This window comes from Oncorhynchus gorbuscha, linkage group LG09, assembly GCF_021184085.1.
Source record: "Oncorhynchus gorbuscha isolate QuinsamMale2020 ecotype Even-year linkage group LG09, OgorEven_v1.0, whole genome shotgun sequence".
Taxonomy (NCBI): domain Eukaryota; kingdom Metazoa; phylum Chordata; class Actinopteri; order Salmoniformes; family Salmonidae; genus Oncorhynchus; species Oncorhynchus gorbuscha.
The window spans coordinates 68,541,440-68,556,191 of record NC_060181.1 but is presented as its reverse complement, the minus strand read 5'-3'; the positions used below and the strand labels follow the sequence as shown (position 1 = coordinate 68,556,191).

General features: G+C 43.6%; 1 protein-coding gene across 28 annotated transcripts in view; it reads right to left on the bottom strand.

The window, feature by feature from the left end:
• Window positions 1-13,940, bottom strand: part of clasp1a (cytoplasmic linker associated protein 1a) — a 96,448-nt gene extending 82,508 nt beyond the window's left edge. For 5 of the 28 annotated variants that reach the window (XM_046363248.1, XM_046363255.1, XM_046363256.1 and 2 more), the window contains exons 1-2: window positions 13,688-13,936; window positions 11,587-12,318 (exon numbers count right to left, since the gene is read on the bottom strand). In XM_046363248.1, coding sequence (XP_046219204.1) covers window positions 11,587-11,781 — 195 coding nt within the window. In that variant the 5' untranslated portion in view covers window positions 11,782-12,318; window positions 13,688-13,936. Of the gene's footprint in view, window positions 1-11,586; window positions 12,319-13,687 lie in introns of all 28 variants that reach the window. The other 23 variants (XM_046363253.1, XM_046363251.1, XM_046363254.1 and 20 more) reach the window with 12 other exon arrangements.
• Between the last annotated feature and the right edge of the window lie 812 nt (window positions 13,941-14,752).

Here is a 14,752-nt window from a genome sequence, read left to right as displayed (position 1 = left end):
ATATCAGCCAGCCACTATAATGGTTTTGTGAGATTTGTGCCCTCTGTCCCCTTCTCTTCTCTTCAGGCAGATGGCCATCATCCTCAGAGGAGAGAGGGACAGTGGGGGCAACACACAGGACTCCTCCAGCCAGAGGACAGGACTACACCAGCTAGTGAGCCAACCTCTCACTGCTGCAGCCTGTAAGACACCGGGTATTTGTCCCAAATGGCATCCTATTCCCTGCAGTGCACTACTTTTGACCAGGGCCTATAGGGCACCTCAGTGTCACAAGGCTCTGTGCCTCGGTGCAAACAGAGACTTCACTAACACCCTGGCACAGGGTGACAACGCTTCAGCCCAATCTAGAGAGACAGGGTTCTTGCTGGGGTGTCTCTGAACCAGACAGAAAGAGAGAGAGAGGTATAGGGAAAGAGCGAGTCAGAGGGACATATGGGAGAAAGAGAAAGGGAGTGACAAAGGCAGAGAAAGAGAGAAAAACAGTTATTGGGAAAGAGGGAGAGAGAGAGGACCATTGAACCATCCACTGAGACATGGGGAGGGTAGGAGAGTTAAGAAGGCTGAGTGGAGACATTGAACCATCCACTGAGACATGGGGAGGGTAGGAGAGTTAAGAAGGCTGAGTGGAGACATTGAACCATCCACTGAGACATGGGGAGGGTAGGAGAGTTAAGAAGGCTGAGTGGAGACATTGAACCATCCACTGAGACATGGGGAGGGTAGGAGAGTTAAGAAGGCTGAGTGGAGACATTGAACCATCCACTGAGACATGGGGAGAGTAGGAGAGTTAAGAAGGCTGAGTGGAGACATTGAACCATCCACTGAGACATGGGGAGGGTAGGAGAGTTAAGAAGGCTGAGTGGAGACATTGAGGCGGAGTTGTCTAACTGGTTTCTTCAAGCCTCATCAAAACAGCTGATTCTGTGAGGTCATTGATTTGGTCAGAGAGACGGCCCAGCTTACCTGGTTTCCCAGGGTTACGGTGTGAGTGGCAGATTGATGGCTGAGAGAAGTAAGAGAGCGAGTAGCCCTATCCTGCTCAGATTTAGAAGTGGCAAAAATGTGAGACAAAGGCAAGAGCTTAGGTTCTATTTTGCTGAGCTTGGGGTTGAGTATTATTTCCTGAGCTATAGAATCTGCGTACGCTGCTGCTTTGGGTCACAAAACAGATTTAAATAGAGCTACAGGAGTTTGGTGTGTTTTGGTGGAGGGGTTTAGTCTGCTTTGGTGGAGGGGTTTAGTGTGTTTTGGTGGATTGGAGCAGGGCAGAATCAAGTGGCGATTGCTGCAGAAGACGTGATCCTGAGTTTGGATGCCTCAAGGGATACTGCAGCGCCAGGAGAGCAGGGCCAGCAAGCACTATACCAAACATAAACACACAGTACCGCAAGCAGGCCTATGTTCTGACAGGCCACAGTGCACAGACATTAGACACACATTCATCTTGCCTGGAGAAACCTCAGGATTAGCTGCTATAATGGCAGTGTAATATGCCTTTGAAAAATACTGCTCCCATCTTTGTGATATTTATTCAACATCAGACACACCTGCATCATTAAACTATCATTAGGTCTGCCATTACATGTTAAATGTTGTTTTAGAGTTGAAGTGAGGCAAGGCTGATGGGTCTACAGACACACCCTTGTATGGCAGAGACGTGAAAAGAAAAACTGCAGCAGAGAAACCATTGTGAGAAAGGAAATGTCAACTACTAGCACACTGATCACAGCTCTCCCTCGGTTGTTAGCCTGTATGTCCTCATTACATATGTACAAATCATGATGATGTCCACTGTGAGCTGAAAGTACAGACATATACGGTTGTTATCCCTGCCCTCCGTGTAAGTCTTAATGGGACAGTGTGCCAAATGAAGGACTAAATCACAGACCGAACATTGAGACAGATATTTCAGCGGATGTATAAATGTGAAGCATCCGGTTGGCGTTTCCACTCACTACCAAATATGGCGGGCAGTGGGAGTAGATGGAACGAGATGGATTTTGGCCGACATTCTGGAAATGTTCTCATCGATTAAACATTTGGATCTCAATACAGTTTTCTGTACCCAAAACTAAAATTTGCTATGAACAAAGTGGACTACATTTTGTAGACTTTACCCTTTGCAAAAGTTATTAAAAATTGCCCTGTTTAGGAGTGCAAAGGCGAATTGAGTTATTGCACATTCACACTTCACAGAGTAGGCGTTCCCTAACGGAAATATGCAGATGCATACCAGAACGAGCCAATAGGATAAATCGCTAGCGTGTGCTTGGCTCTGCCCACCTCCTTGCTTGTTATGCCCACTATGACTAATTTGTTCCCATTGGAAACGACAAGCTGTGGTATATCTTGGTTTAGTTACAAAAATCTTTGACTAAATACTACAGTACTACTACTACAGTAATTCCACACACATCACACACTAAGCTAGTGCAGTGTCAGTTACTACGTAGGCGGGCTAGGACTAGGCTACATGTAGAAGAGCAGGAGATTCACTATTCTTCCATGAGGGATTGGAGAGTATGCCACTTGTTCATTCCATGATATATTATCTTGATCCATCCAACAGAGACAAACAACAGGCCTGTAGTGACGACAGGACCAGATATAGGCCTAGTTCTCGGTTTGAGGATCAGTCAATGTGTTCAAAGTGAAAAGCTGTGGATATCCTTTGGTTAGGCTACAGGGCAATGTATTGGGAGATGTCAGTGACCATAAAGCCTGCACTACTTAGTCTGACCTTAAAATGTTCTCAGGCATCTACACCAATTCTCCATTTATGGAGAATGCCCCATACACAGACTCTCTCTCTGGTTCTACCCAAATACTTTCCACATTACTCGGCCCATTAACCGCAGTCTGCATCCAGGCAAGCATCGCTCCGAGGCACAGCCACTGCCTGGCATGCTGTTCAGAGGCACAGCAGAGAAATCATTACACTACCAGACAATGAAGACTTCCAACTTTTAACCTGTGACACTGCACTAGTGTCATCACTGTGAAGGATCAATATGGATTGTGGTACGTCTGGGCTGCAATCAAAAAGTGATTACAACCCTCTTAGGACCTGTGGAGCCCCATGCCTGAACCCCTCTCACTTAGTCATCACTGAACCTCTATGGAGCCCCTTCATCCGAGCAGTAGCCAGGCCAGGGCATCTCCAATGAGGCCTCTCTCTTTTGCAACACAGCTTTCAGGTCCTAAAGACCACCTTCTAGTGCTCTGCCTTAGTTTACCAGCTCAGAGGGCCTGAGGCAGAAACAGCTAAACACAAAGACTGCAAGGGTGCAAAACAGGGCAGACACAAATGTCTAAATCCAACTAATCTATGTAGGCCAGGGCAAGTATGGCTTTGTTTAGATAGAGATCTGCAGTACCAGCATACAATAAACTACGTATCACCACAAGAAATCACCAGCTTTGTAAATAATACCAGGAAATGTCAACACAGACAGATGGGAAAGAAAAGGCACATTGATAAATTGGCCTGTTGATGACCTCACTATTGTGATAGATAAGTCATAGGCCTATGTAATCATTTTTGTATGCTTATCTGTTTTTGAAGGGGAACGGTTCAGTTTATGTTAAGGTGCAATGCATCTCACGTTATTCAGGAGAAGTGATTCTTCGAGAATTGGGAAGGAAGGATTCAGGTAAAATGTCCGTACTGCCATTCTAATTCAGTGGAGTTCGTCCGTTTATCCCAGGCACATAACATATGCTACATACATAGGCCAGTTTATTGCTGTAAAAAACATGCATGGTAAGGAGGAGATTTTAAACCACTACCCTGTTAAGATATCCGCTCCAAAGCAGATATTATGGGACAGCAACATAATATATGACATTCATGTTTTAATCATGTTTGTGGATTCATGTCATTAAACTTAATGACACCACTTAATCGAAGATGCTTCCTTTACAAATCAGCATTAATTCTAACATAATTCTTCTCAGAGCACATAAAATGATCATCAAATGTGTCCAACTATCTGAAATGAAAGTGTGCTCCCCCCCCCCCCCCCCAAAAAAAAAAAAAACATGTCTATTCCAATCTTTCATCGGAAAAGCGTGATTATGTTGGTGACTATTGAATTACTCGGATGACATGGCAAATTTACTCTGACCTCTGAAAACCAACAGGCTAATGTTCGAATTCCAACACAGGATCGATGCCATTAGCCTACTCTGTCTACCAACTGAACATGCTCCACGACAGCCTAAGGACAAAGGATATTGGACAGTCTGACCAACCAGTAAAACCTCTCTTAACTTATTTTCCTTGCTCTAACTGTCCAATTCCCCTGAATCATCTCTTGAAAGCAAGCCCTTCAGCCTGCATCCATTTGATGCTCTCACATAGGGCTGTGGTGGTAACAAAATTTAGTCATCTGGTGATTGTCAAGCGAATAAATGTCGGCCTCCCGGTAATTGACCGTTAATTAGCAAACACATTTAGCATCTCCTACAAGCCACTGACGCAGACCTTTGGAACACCTTCACAATAAATCCATTATTTATTTTAGATAGGTCTAAAGAAGCATGTCGTCTATTTCAGAAGAACAGAATAGCATACTCAGTTGTCCTTATGTTAGGTCCTGATCTGGGCTACACTAGTTAATTTAGCAGACAAGATTTGCTTAGAATTTCGTGGCATTCTGACTTTTTATTTTACATGGCATTTATGCACTTTAATTAGCGAATTGACGACTATTTTCATTTTCATGCCAGCCTAGTAGGCTATACTCCAGTTGTAAAGATTAAAAATGTGCTTAATATTAGGAAAGCTGAGAAGTAGGCCTAGCCAATAGAAAGCTGATGGGATCCTCTTTTTAGTAGAGGCCATCACTCAGTTCTCTCACACAATTGCATAGCCTATAGAAATGTTGCGCAACATGAGCTCATGAAGTGTTTGATTAGATTTTCGAATACATTTGCATTGATGTTAGAGTGATTAGAGGGACCATAGAATGTAGAGAACAAGGCAGTTAGCAAGTTTGGTAGGCTACTAATGACCATGAGCAGCATCAGCGCTTGGAAAAACCTAATTACCGTGACTAAACAGTCACGTGGAATTTGACTGCTTTCATGACTCGTGACCGCCAGCGTGGCAGTAATACCGTCAACGAAACAGCCCTACTCTCAATTAGAGGTCGACCGATTAATCGGCATGGCCAATTAAATTAGGGCCGATTTCAAGTTATGACAACAAGGAGCCAAGGTAAGTTGCTAGCTAGCATTACACAGATCTTATAAAAAACAATCAATCTTAACATAATCACTAGTTAACTACACATGGTTGATGATATTACTAGTTTAACTAAATTGTCCTGCGTTGCATATAATCAATGTGGTGCCTGTTAATTTATCATCGAATGACAGCCTACTTCGCCAAACGGTGATGATTTAACAAAAGCGCATTCGCGTCAGGTAATATGCAGCAGGCCCGCCTGGCTCATTGCGAACTGTGTGAAGACCATTTCTTCCTGACAAAGACCGTAATTAATGTGCCAGTTTTTTACATAATTATGACATAACATTGAAGGTTGTACAATGTAACAGCAATATTTAGACTTAGGGTTGCCACCCGTTCGATAAAATACGGAACGGTTCCGTATTTCACTAAAAGAATAAACGTTTTGTTTTCTAAATAAAAGTTTCCGGATTTGACCATATTAATGACCTACAGCTCGTATTTCTGTGTGTTTATTAAATTATAATTAAGTCTATGATTTGATATTTGATAGAGCAGTCTGACAGAGTGGTGGTAGGCAGCAGCAGGCTCGTAAGCATTCATTCAAACAGCACTTCCCTGCGTATGCCAGCAGCTCTTCGCAATGCTTCAAGCATTGCTCTGTTTATGACTTCAAGCCTATCAACTCCCGAGATTAGGCTGGAAATACTATAGTGCCTATAAGAACATCCAATAGTGAATATCAATACTCTACTCAATATCTCCAGTGACTGATATCTCTCTCTATTGAACGATGCCATGTAGCTAGCTACACTCATGAAGGGTTTCATATCTCTACGTGATGACAGACATGGAGCTATCTAGCTTCTCTCTAACTGTACAGTGCATTCAGAAAGTTTTCACACCGCTTGAATTTTTCCACATTTTGTTGTGTTAAATCCATTTTAAATTCAGGCTGTAATTGAGATTTTGTGTCACTGACCTACACACAATACCCCATAATGTCAAAATGGAATTTTGTTTATTTTTTACAAATGACTTACAAATGAAAAGCTGAAATGTTGAGTCAATAAGTATTAAGTGCTATGGCAAGCCTAAATTAGTTCAGGTGTAATGTGCTTAACAATTCACATGGACTCACTCTACCCCCTTTTCTCCCCAATTTAACAAAGGGGTGATCTCCAATTGCGAGCTTGTCTCACGCCGCCAAACTTACCCTAGTAAAACTGACTATCCTACCGATCCTCGACTTCGGCGATGTCATCTACAAAATAGCTTCCAATACTCTACTCAGCAAACTGGATGCAGTTTATCACAGTACCATCCATTGTCACTAAAGCACCTTATACCACCCACCACTGCGACCTGTATGCTCTAGTCGGCTGGCCCTCCCTACATATTCGTCGCCAGACCCACTGGCTCCAGGTCATCTACAAGTCCATGCTAGGTAAAACTCCACTTTATCTCAGTTCACTGGTCACGATGGCAAAACCCACCCGTAGCACGCGCTCCAGCAGGTGTATCTCACTGATCATCCCTAAAGCCAACACCTCATTTGGCCGCCTTTCCTTCCCGTTCTCTGCTGCCTGTGACTGGGACGAATTGCAAAAATCGTTGAAGTTGGAGACTTTTATCTCCCTCACCAACTTCAAACATCTGCTATCTGAGCAGCTAACCGATCGCTGCAGCTGTACATAGTCCATCAGTAAATAGCCCACCCAATTTACCTACCTCATCCCCATACTGCTTTTATTTATTTACTTTTCTGCTCTTTTGTACACCAGTATCTCTACCTGCACATAACCATCTGATCATTTATCACTCCAGTGTTAATCTGCTAAATTGTAATTATTCGCCAACCTCCTCATGCCTTTTGCACACAATGTACAGTGGGGCAAAAACGTATTTAGTCAGCCACCAATTGTGCAAGTTCTCCCACTTAAAAAGATGAGAGAGGCATGTAATTTTCTTCATAGGTACATTTCAACTATGACAGACAAAATTAGAAAACAAATCCAGAAAATCACATTGTAGGATTTTTAATATATTTATTTTCAAATTATGGTGGAAAATAAGTATTTGGTCATCTACAAACAAGCAAGATTTCTGGCTCTCACAGACCTGTAACTGTGGGAGCAATTATTAGGAAATGGAAGACATACAAGACCACTGATAATCTCCCTCGATCTGGGGCTCCACGCAAGATCTCACCCCGTGGGGTCAAAATGATCACAAGAATGGTGAGCAAAAATCCCAGAACCACATGGGGGGACCTAGTGAGTGACCTGCAGAGAGCTGGGACCAAAGTAACAAAGCCTACCATCAGTAACACACTACGCCGCCAGGGACTCAAATCCTGCAGTGCCAGACGTGTCCCCCTGCTTAAGCCAGTACATGTCCAGGCCCGTCTGAAGTTTGCTAGAGAGCATTTGGATGATCCAGAAGAAGATTGGGAGAATTCATCTGACCATATGACAACCAAAATATAACTTTTTGGTAAAAACTCAACTCGTCGTGTTTGGAGGACAAAGAATGCTGAGTTGTATCCAAAGAACACCATACCCACCATACCGATCCGTGAAAAGGAAAGAATGAATGGGGCCATGTATCGTGAGATTGAGTGAAAACCTCCTTCCATCAGCAAGGGCATTGAAGATGAAACGTGGCTGGGTCGTTTCAGCATGACAATGATCCCAAACACACCGCCCGGGCAACGAAGGAGTGGCTTTGTAGGAAGCATTTCAAGGTCCTGGAGTGGCCTAGCCAGTCTCCAGATCTCAACCCCATAGAAACTCTTTGGGAGGGAGTTGAAAGTCTGTGTTGCCCAGCAACAGACCCAAAACATCACTGCACTAGAGGAGATCTGCATGGATGAATGGGCCAAAATACCAGCAACAGTGTGTGAAAACCTTGTGAAGACTTACAGAAAACATTTGACCTCTGTCATTGCCAACAAAGGGTATATAACAAAGTATTGAGATAAGTATTTGGTAAATAACAAAAGTTTATTTTCCACCATAATTTGCAAATAAATTCATTAAAAATCCTACAATGTGATTTTCTGGATTTTTCCCTCATTTTGTCTGTCATAGTTGAAGTGTACCTATGATGGAAATTACAGGCCTCACATCTTTTTAAGTGGGAGAACTTGCACAATTGGTGGCTGACTAAATACCTTTTTGCCCCACTGTATATACTTTTTTTTTTTTACTACTGTGTTCAATCAAATCAAATGTTATATGTCACATACACATGGTTAGCAGATGATAATGTGAGTGTAGCGAAATGCTTGTGCTTCTAGTTCCGACAATGCAGTGATAACCAACAAGTAATCTAACTAACAATTCCAAAACTACTGTCTTATACACAGTGTAAGGGGATAAAGAATATGTACATAAGGATATATGAATGAGTGATGGTACAGAGCAGCATACAGTAGATGGTATTGAGTACAGTATATACATATGAGATGAGTATGTAGACAAAGTAAACAAAGTGGCATAGTTAAAGTGGCTAGTGATACATGTATTACATAAGGATGCAGTCGATGATGTAGAGTACAGTATATACGTATGCATATGAGATGAATAATGTAGGGTAAGTAACATTATATAAGGTAGCATTGTTTAAAGTGGCTAGTGATATATTTGCATCATTTCCCATCAATTCCCATTATTAAACTGGCTGGAGTTGGGTCAGTGTCAATGACAGTGTGTTGGCAGCAGCCACTCAATGTTAGTGGTGGCTGTTTAACAGTCTGATGGCCTTGAGATAGAAGCTGTTTTTCAGTCTCTCGGTCCCAGCTTTGATGCACCTGTACTGACCTCGCCTTCTGGATGATAGCGGGGTGAACAGGCAGTGGCTCGGGTGGTTGATGTCCTTGATGATCTTTATGGCCTTCCTGTAACATCGGGTGGTGTAGGTGTCCTGGAGGGCCGGTAGTTTGCCCCTGGTGATGCGTTGTGCAGACCTCACTACCCTCTGGAGAGCCTTACGGTTGAGGGCGGAGCAGTTGCCATACCAGGCGGTGATACAGCCCGCCAGGATGCTCTCGATTGTGCATCTGTAGAAGTTTGTGAGTGCTTTTGGTGACAAGCCGAACTTCTTCAGCCTCCTGAGGTTGAAGAGGCGCTGCTGCGCCTTCTTCACGACGCTGTCAGTGTGAGTGGACCAATTCAGTTTGTCTGTGATGTGTATGCCGAGGAACTTAAAACTTGCTACCCTCTCCACTACTGTTCCATCGATGTGCATAGGGGGGTGTTCCCTCTGCTGTTTCCTGAAGTCCACAATCATCTCCTTAGTTTTGTTGACGTTGAGTGTGAGGTTATTTTCCTGACACCACACTCCGAGGGCCCTCACCTCCTCCCTGTAGGCCGTCTCGTCGTTGTTGGTAATCAAGCCTACCACTGTTGTGTCGTCCGCAAACTTGATGATTGAGTTGGAGGCGTGCGTGGCCACGCAGTCGTGGGTGAAAAGGGAGTATAGGAGAGGGCTCAGAACGCACCCTTGTGGGGCCCCCCGTGTTGAGGATCAGCGGGGAGGAGATGTTGTTGCCTACCCTCACCACCTGGGGGCGGCCCGTCAGGAAGTCCAGTACCCAGTTGCACAGGGCGGGGTCGAGACCCAGGGTCTCGAGCTTGATGACGAGCTTGGAGGGTACTATGGTGTTGAATGCCGAGCTGTAGTCGATGAACAGCATTCTCACATAGGTATTCCTCTTGTCCAGGTGGGTTAGGGCAGTGTGCAGTGTGGTTGAGATTGCATCGTCTGTGGACCTATTTGGGCGGTAAGCAAATTGGAGTGGGTCTAGCGTGTCAGGTAGGGTGGAGGTGATATGGTCCTTGACTAGTCTCTCAAAGCACTTCATGATGACGGAAGTGAGTGCTACGGGGGCGGTAGTCGTTTAGCTCAGTTACCTTAGCTTTCTTGGGAACAGGAACAATGGTGGCCCTCTTGAAGCATGTGGGAACAGCAGACTGGTATAGGGATTGATTGAATATGTTATTGACTTGTTTATTGTTTACTCCACGTGTAACTCTGTTGTTGTCTGTTCACACTGCTATGCTTTAACTTGGCCAGGTCGCAGTTGTAAATGAGTACTTGTTCTCAACTAGCCTACCTGGTTAAATAAAGGTGAAATGTAAAAATAAAAAATAAAAATCGCTGCAACTCCCCAACGGGCTCAGGAGAGGCAAAGGTCTAGTCATGCATCCTCCAAAACATGAACCGCCAAACTGCTCTTTTTATTAACACCCGCCTGCTTAATCCAGAATCCAGCCGCACCAATGTGTCGAAGGAAACACCATTCGCTGATGACCGAAGTCAGCCTGTAGGCACCCGGCCCGCCGCTAGAGCGCAATAGGACCCCAAACCGCTGAACCACTCGGGAGGCCCCTACAATAATAGTGTTTAACATGATTTTTGAATGATTACCTGATTTCTGTACCCCAAACATGTAATTATCTGTAAGGTCCCTCAGTAAAGCAGTGAATTTCAAACACTGATTCAACCAAAGACCAGGGAGGTTTTCCAATGCCTTGCAAAGAAGGGAACCTATTGGTAGATGGGTAGCAATAAAAAAAGCAGATATTAATAGCCCTTTGAATATGGTTAAGTTATCAACTACACTTTGAAAGTTCAAAGTATCAATACACCCAATCACTACAAAGATACAGGCTTCCTTACTAACTCAGTTGCTGGAAAGGAAGACACTGCTCAGGAATTTCTCCATGAGGCCAATGGTGACTTTAAAACAGTTACAGAGTTTAATGGCTGTGATAGGAGAAAAGGATGGATCAACAACATTATAGTTACTCCACAATACTAACCTAAATTATATATAGAGTGAAAAGAAGGAAGACTGTACAGAATAAAAATAGTATTATATATGCTTCCTGATTGAAATAAGGCACAAAAGTGCAAAAAACATGGCAAAGAAATTAACTTTATGTCCTGAATACAAAGTGTTATGTTGGGGGCAAACCCAATACAACATATTACTGAGTTCCACTCTCCATATTTTAAATGACTTAAATGTAAATGTAAATATTTTCAAGCACATTGGTGGCTGCATCATTTTATGGGTATGCTTGTCATCGGCAAGGACTAGGGAGTTTCAGGATAAAAATAAACAGAATAGAGGTAAGCACTGGCAAAATCCTAGAAACCCTGATTCAGTCTGCTATCCAACAGACAATGGGAGACAAATTCACCTTTCAGCAGGACATGAACCTAAAACGCAAGGCCAAATATACACTGCAGTTGCTTACCAATACGACATTGACTGTTTGAGTGTCCTAGTTACAGAAAATGTTTTATTTAACAAATTTTCATTTCAGGCTGTAACACAACAAAATAAGGAATACATCAAGGGGTATGAATACCCTTCTTACCTTGAAATTGGAGGAGTTGACCCAGGTGGTAGCGATGCCGTCCACCATCCTGTCCAGAGCCGTCTGGTCTTGCTCCAGGTCCTGGGACTTCTCCTTATCCACGATGTAATCTATGAGCTCCTGTCCCACCTGCACCTTCCGCCCCAGGTCTTTCTGCACCACCTGGGCCAGACAATACTCCATATTGACCTCCATGGTCTCTGCCTCGTGACTCTCTCCTCGGTCCCACCACTAACTACCACTGCTCCAGGCAGAGGGAAGACAGAAAACAAATGGGTGTGACCCCTACTAGGCGTGTGTATGACCCGGGAAAAAAGAAACAAGTGCACACTCCACACACTAGCTGGATGCTGCCTATTTATATCCCTTGGGCAGGCCCTGGGCTGGGCTAGGCTAGGCTATGTGATGTGTGCCAGGAGCTAGCTGGAGGCCGGGTCACAGGGATAGATGGAGCCTAGAGAATGGCAGCTATGCACCATGTGTGTCTGGATGGCAGCTGGGGAGGGATCTCTTCTCCCTCTCTCTTTCTTTTTTTTTCTCTTCTTTGTGATGAAGTGAGTCTGAGCCAAGCTGCTAGTACCAGGCTGAGCAGAGATGGTGGTTGGGAGAGCAGAGATGTTGGTTGGAAGAGCAGCAGCAGGTAAAGCTTAGGCTGTGACAGTAACTGGAGTACAGGGAAGGTCTGGAAGGAAAGAGCTTCATAACTTAGTGGTCCCTGGTTCCCAGGAAGCCCTACCGGGGTCAAGGATAGAGAAGGGGAGACAGTTAACACAATCCCACCCTCCTCTCTTCAAATAGTAAATGCTCAACAACCTGCCGCCATGGCAACTGGGGTAAGTGAAGAGTTCACGGGAGCCCCCAAACCCAGTGTGTTACTGCAGCGTTGACACATGCCATTTCAAACACATTCATACCACTTGCTCTCTCTCTCTTTGACATGCTGACAGCTTGTTCACTGCAAATAAGATGGCTTTGTTTGTGTATGAAGTGACCTGCCAGCGAGCAATGCCTACTTCTCCTAAGTACGTAGAATAGGTCTCTGTCTGGACAATACATTTGGAGTCAAAGTGTTTGGTCAGATATACCAAACTGGTAAAGGGCTAGAGATTTGCACTGCCAGAAATTCTGACATTACCCACATACTAAGAACCATAAAGTATATCTTATATGAAATATCTGTCAAATAAATACCTGTAAATGCAGCAGTGATATACCCTGGCCTAAGTCTGTGTTGTTTTACTAACTCCCATGGTAGTTGTTATGCCATGTGAGTTTTGGGACCAGGTTACATCATCTAATTTCATGTCAACTGTACGGTTTTATTAGCATGGTTCTCAGTTTGTGGGTACTGTCAGATTGCATGAATAGACACAGCACACTCACAAAGGATTATTCAAACAAAGACTTTCAGACCCACAACCTAGCTCTGGGACACATCATCGTGAGTCTTAATTGGTTGGTGTCCAATCAATACACAGACTCCCGATGCAGTGTCCTAAAGCTACCCACAAACTAAGCAGTCATACAACAAACGTAGGACTTGTAAGACACCATTCTTTTGTTTTGTTATTTACACTGTCTGAATGTACGTCAGAGAAACCAAACGTTTAGCTAAAATGAATGACCAGATATAATTCTGACCAACATCCTTGTGTTTGAATCTTTGTACAGTAGCCTAGTACTGTAGTTAACATTACCTAGCTAGTTTTTGTATTTGCTTGTGGCTGACAGATAACTAAAAGCAACAGCAGCCGTATCCATTCGTCTCACTCATATTGCTAAACCGTTATTACTTAGTCAGGCGCTATCTGGTTCAAATAAACCAAAAATGCAGTAGTTCAGTGGAAACACAATAAAAACAACCGCATATTTTGACGAGTGTTCCTATGGATCGGAGTCAACCGCTACAGTAGAAACCCTATATTTGAACGAACTAGCTAGCTAGCAAGCAAGCTAGATGGCGCTAACCCTTTTTCATTGATTAGCTAGCTAAACGTCCGATCACACACAGCTAGTGTAGCTGCCAGAACACACAATGTGAGGATCTACTCTGAATGAAAGCATGCATGAATACATTTGAATAGGTTAATATCGTACTTACCATACCCTGTTCAGAAAGAGCAACACAAATATCTGAAGTCTGACAGCTTTGTAAATATTGTCGGGTTATGACAGTAGCATCGAGGCACCTCAGTCTCCACCCCGGAATGCCGTTTGGTGGACAAAGAATGGGATTGTCGTGCGCACGCGTCAATCTGGGGATTTTGGCACTTGGAAATTGACGCATGCACATTTCTGTTGTTCACTACTTCACTCTACTAGAAAACTACATTTCATTTCCTGGATCATATGGCCATCTATGTAACCAGTACTTCCGTGAATGCACCGTTTCTTCATTTGAAGAGAGTGCTACAGCAACTCAGAACCTTTAGAACTAAAGGGAGGCGAAATTGTGCCACCCATTTGACTCCCATTCCGATGCTCTGAAACCTGTCAAGCCAGTGCTACGAGTCTTTAGTGACATCGTGTGGCCTAAATGGAGAATAGTTTTACATTTGGTGTCAATGGTGTCAAATTGAAATGTAATTGAATAGTATATATTATATTTATTACAGATCATATGTTAAATACAGATCGCCCATCCACATCGAATGGGCCGCTATGGAGAAGCTAAAACGCTTAAAGTTCCGAGGCGTGCACATCACTGAGGACCAAAGCCCATAAGACCCTCACAAACTTCTAGATGATGTAACGCCGCATGATACGGCAACAGCACTGCCCGCAACTGCAGGGCTCTCCAGAGGTTGGCGAGATCAGCCCCAGTACTTAAGTATAAATACTTTAAAGTACTACTAAAGTAGTTTTGGGGGGAATCTGAACTTTTACTTTACTTACATTCCTAAAGAAAATGATGCACGTTTTACTCCATACATTTTCCCTGACACCCAATAGTACTCATATTTTGAATGCTTAACAGGACAGGAAAATGGACGAATTCACACACTCATCAAGAGAACACATGGCCATCCCTACTGCCTCTGATCTGGCGGACTCACTAAATACAAATGCATAATTTATAAAAGTATAGATGTCTGAGTGTGTGCCTTTGGCTATCTGTACATTTTTAAAACAAGAAAATGGTGCCATCTACTTTGCTTAATATAAG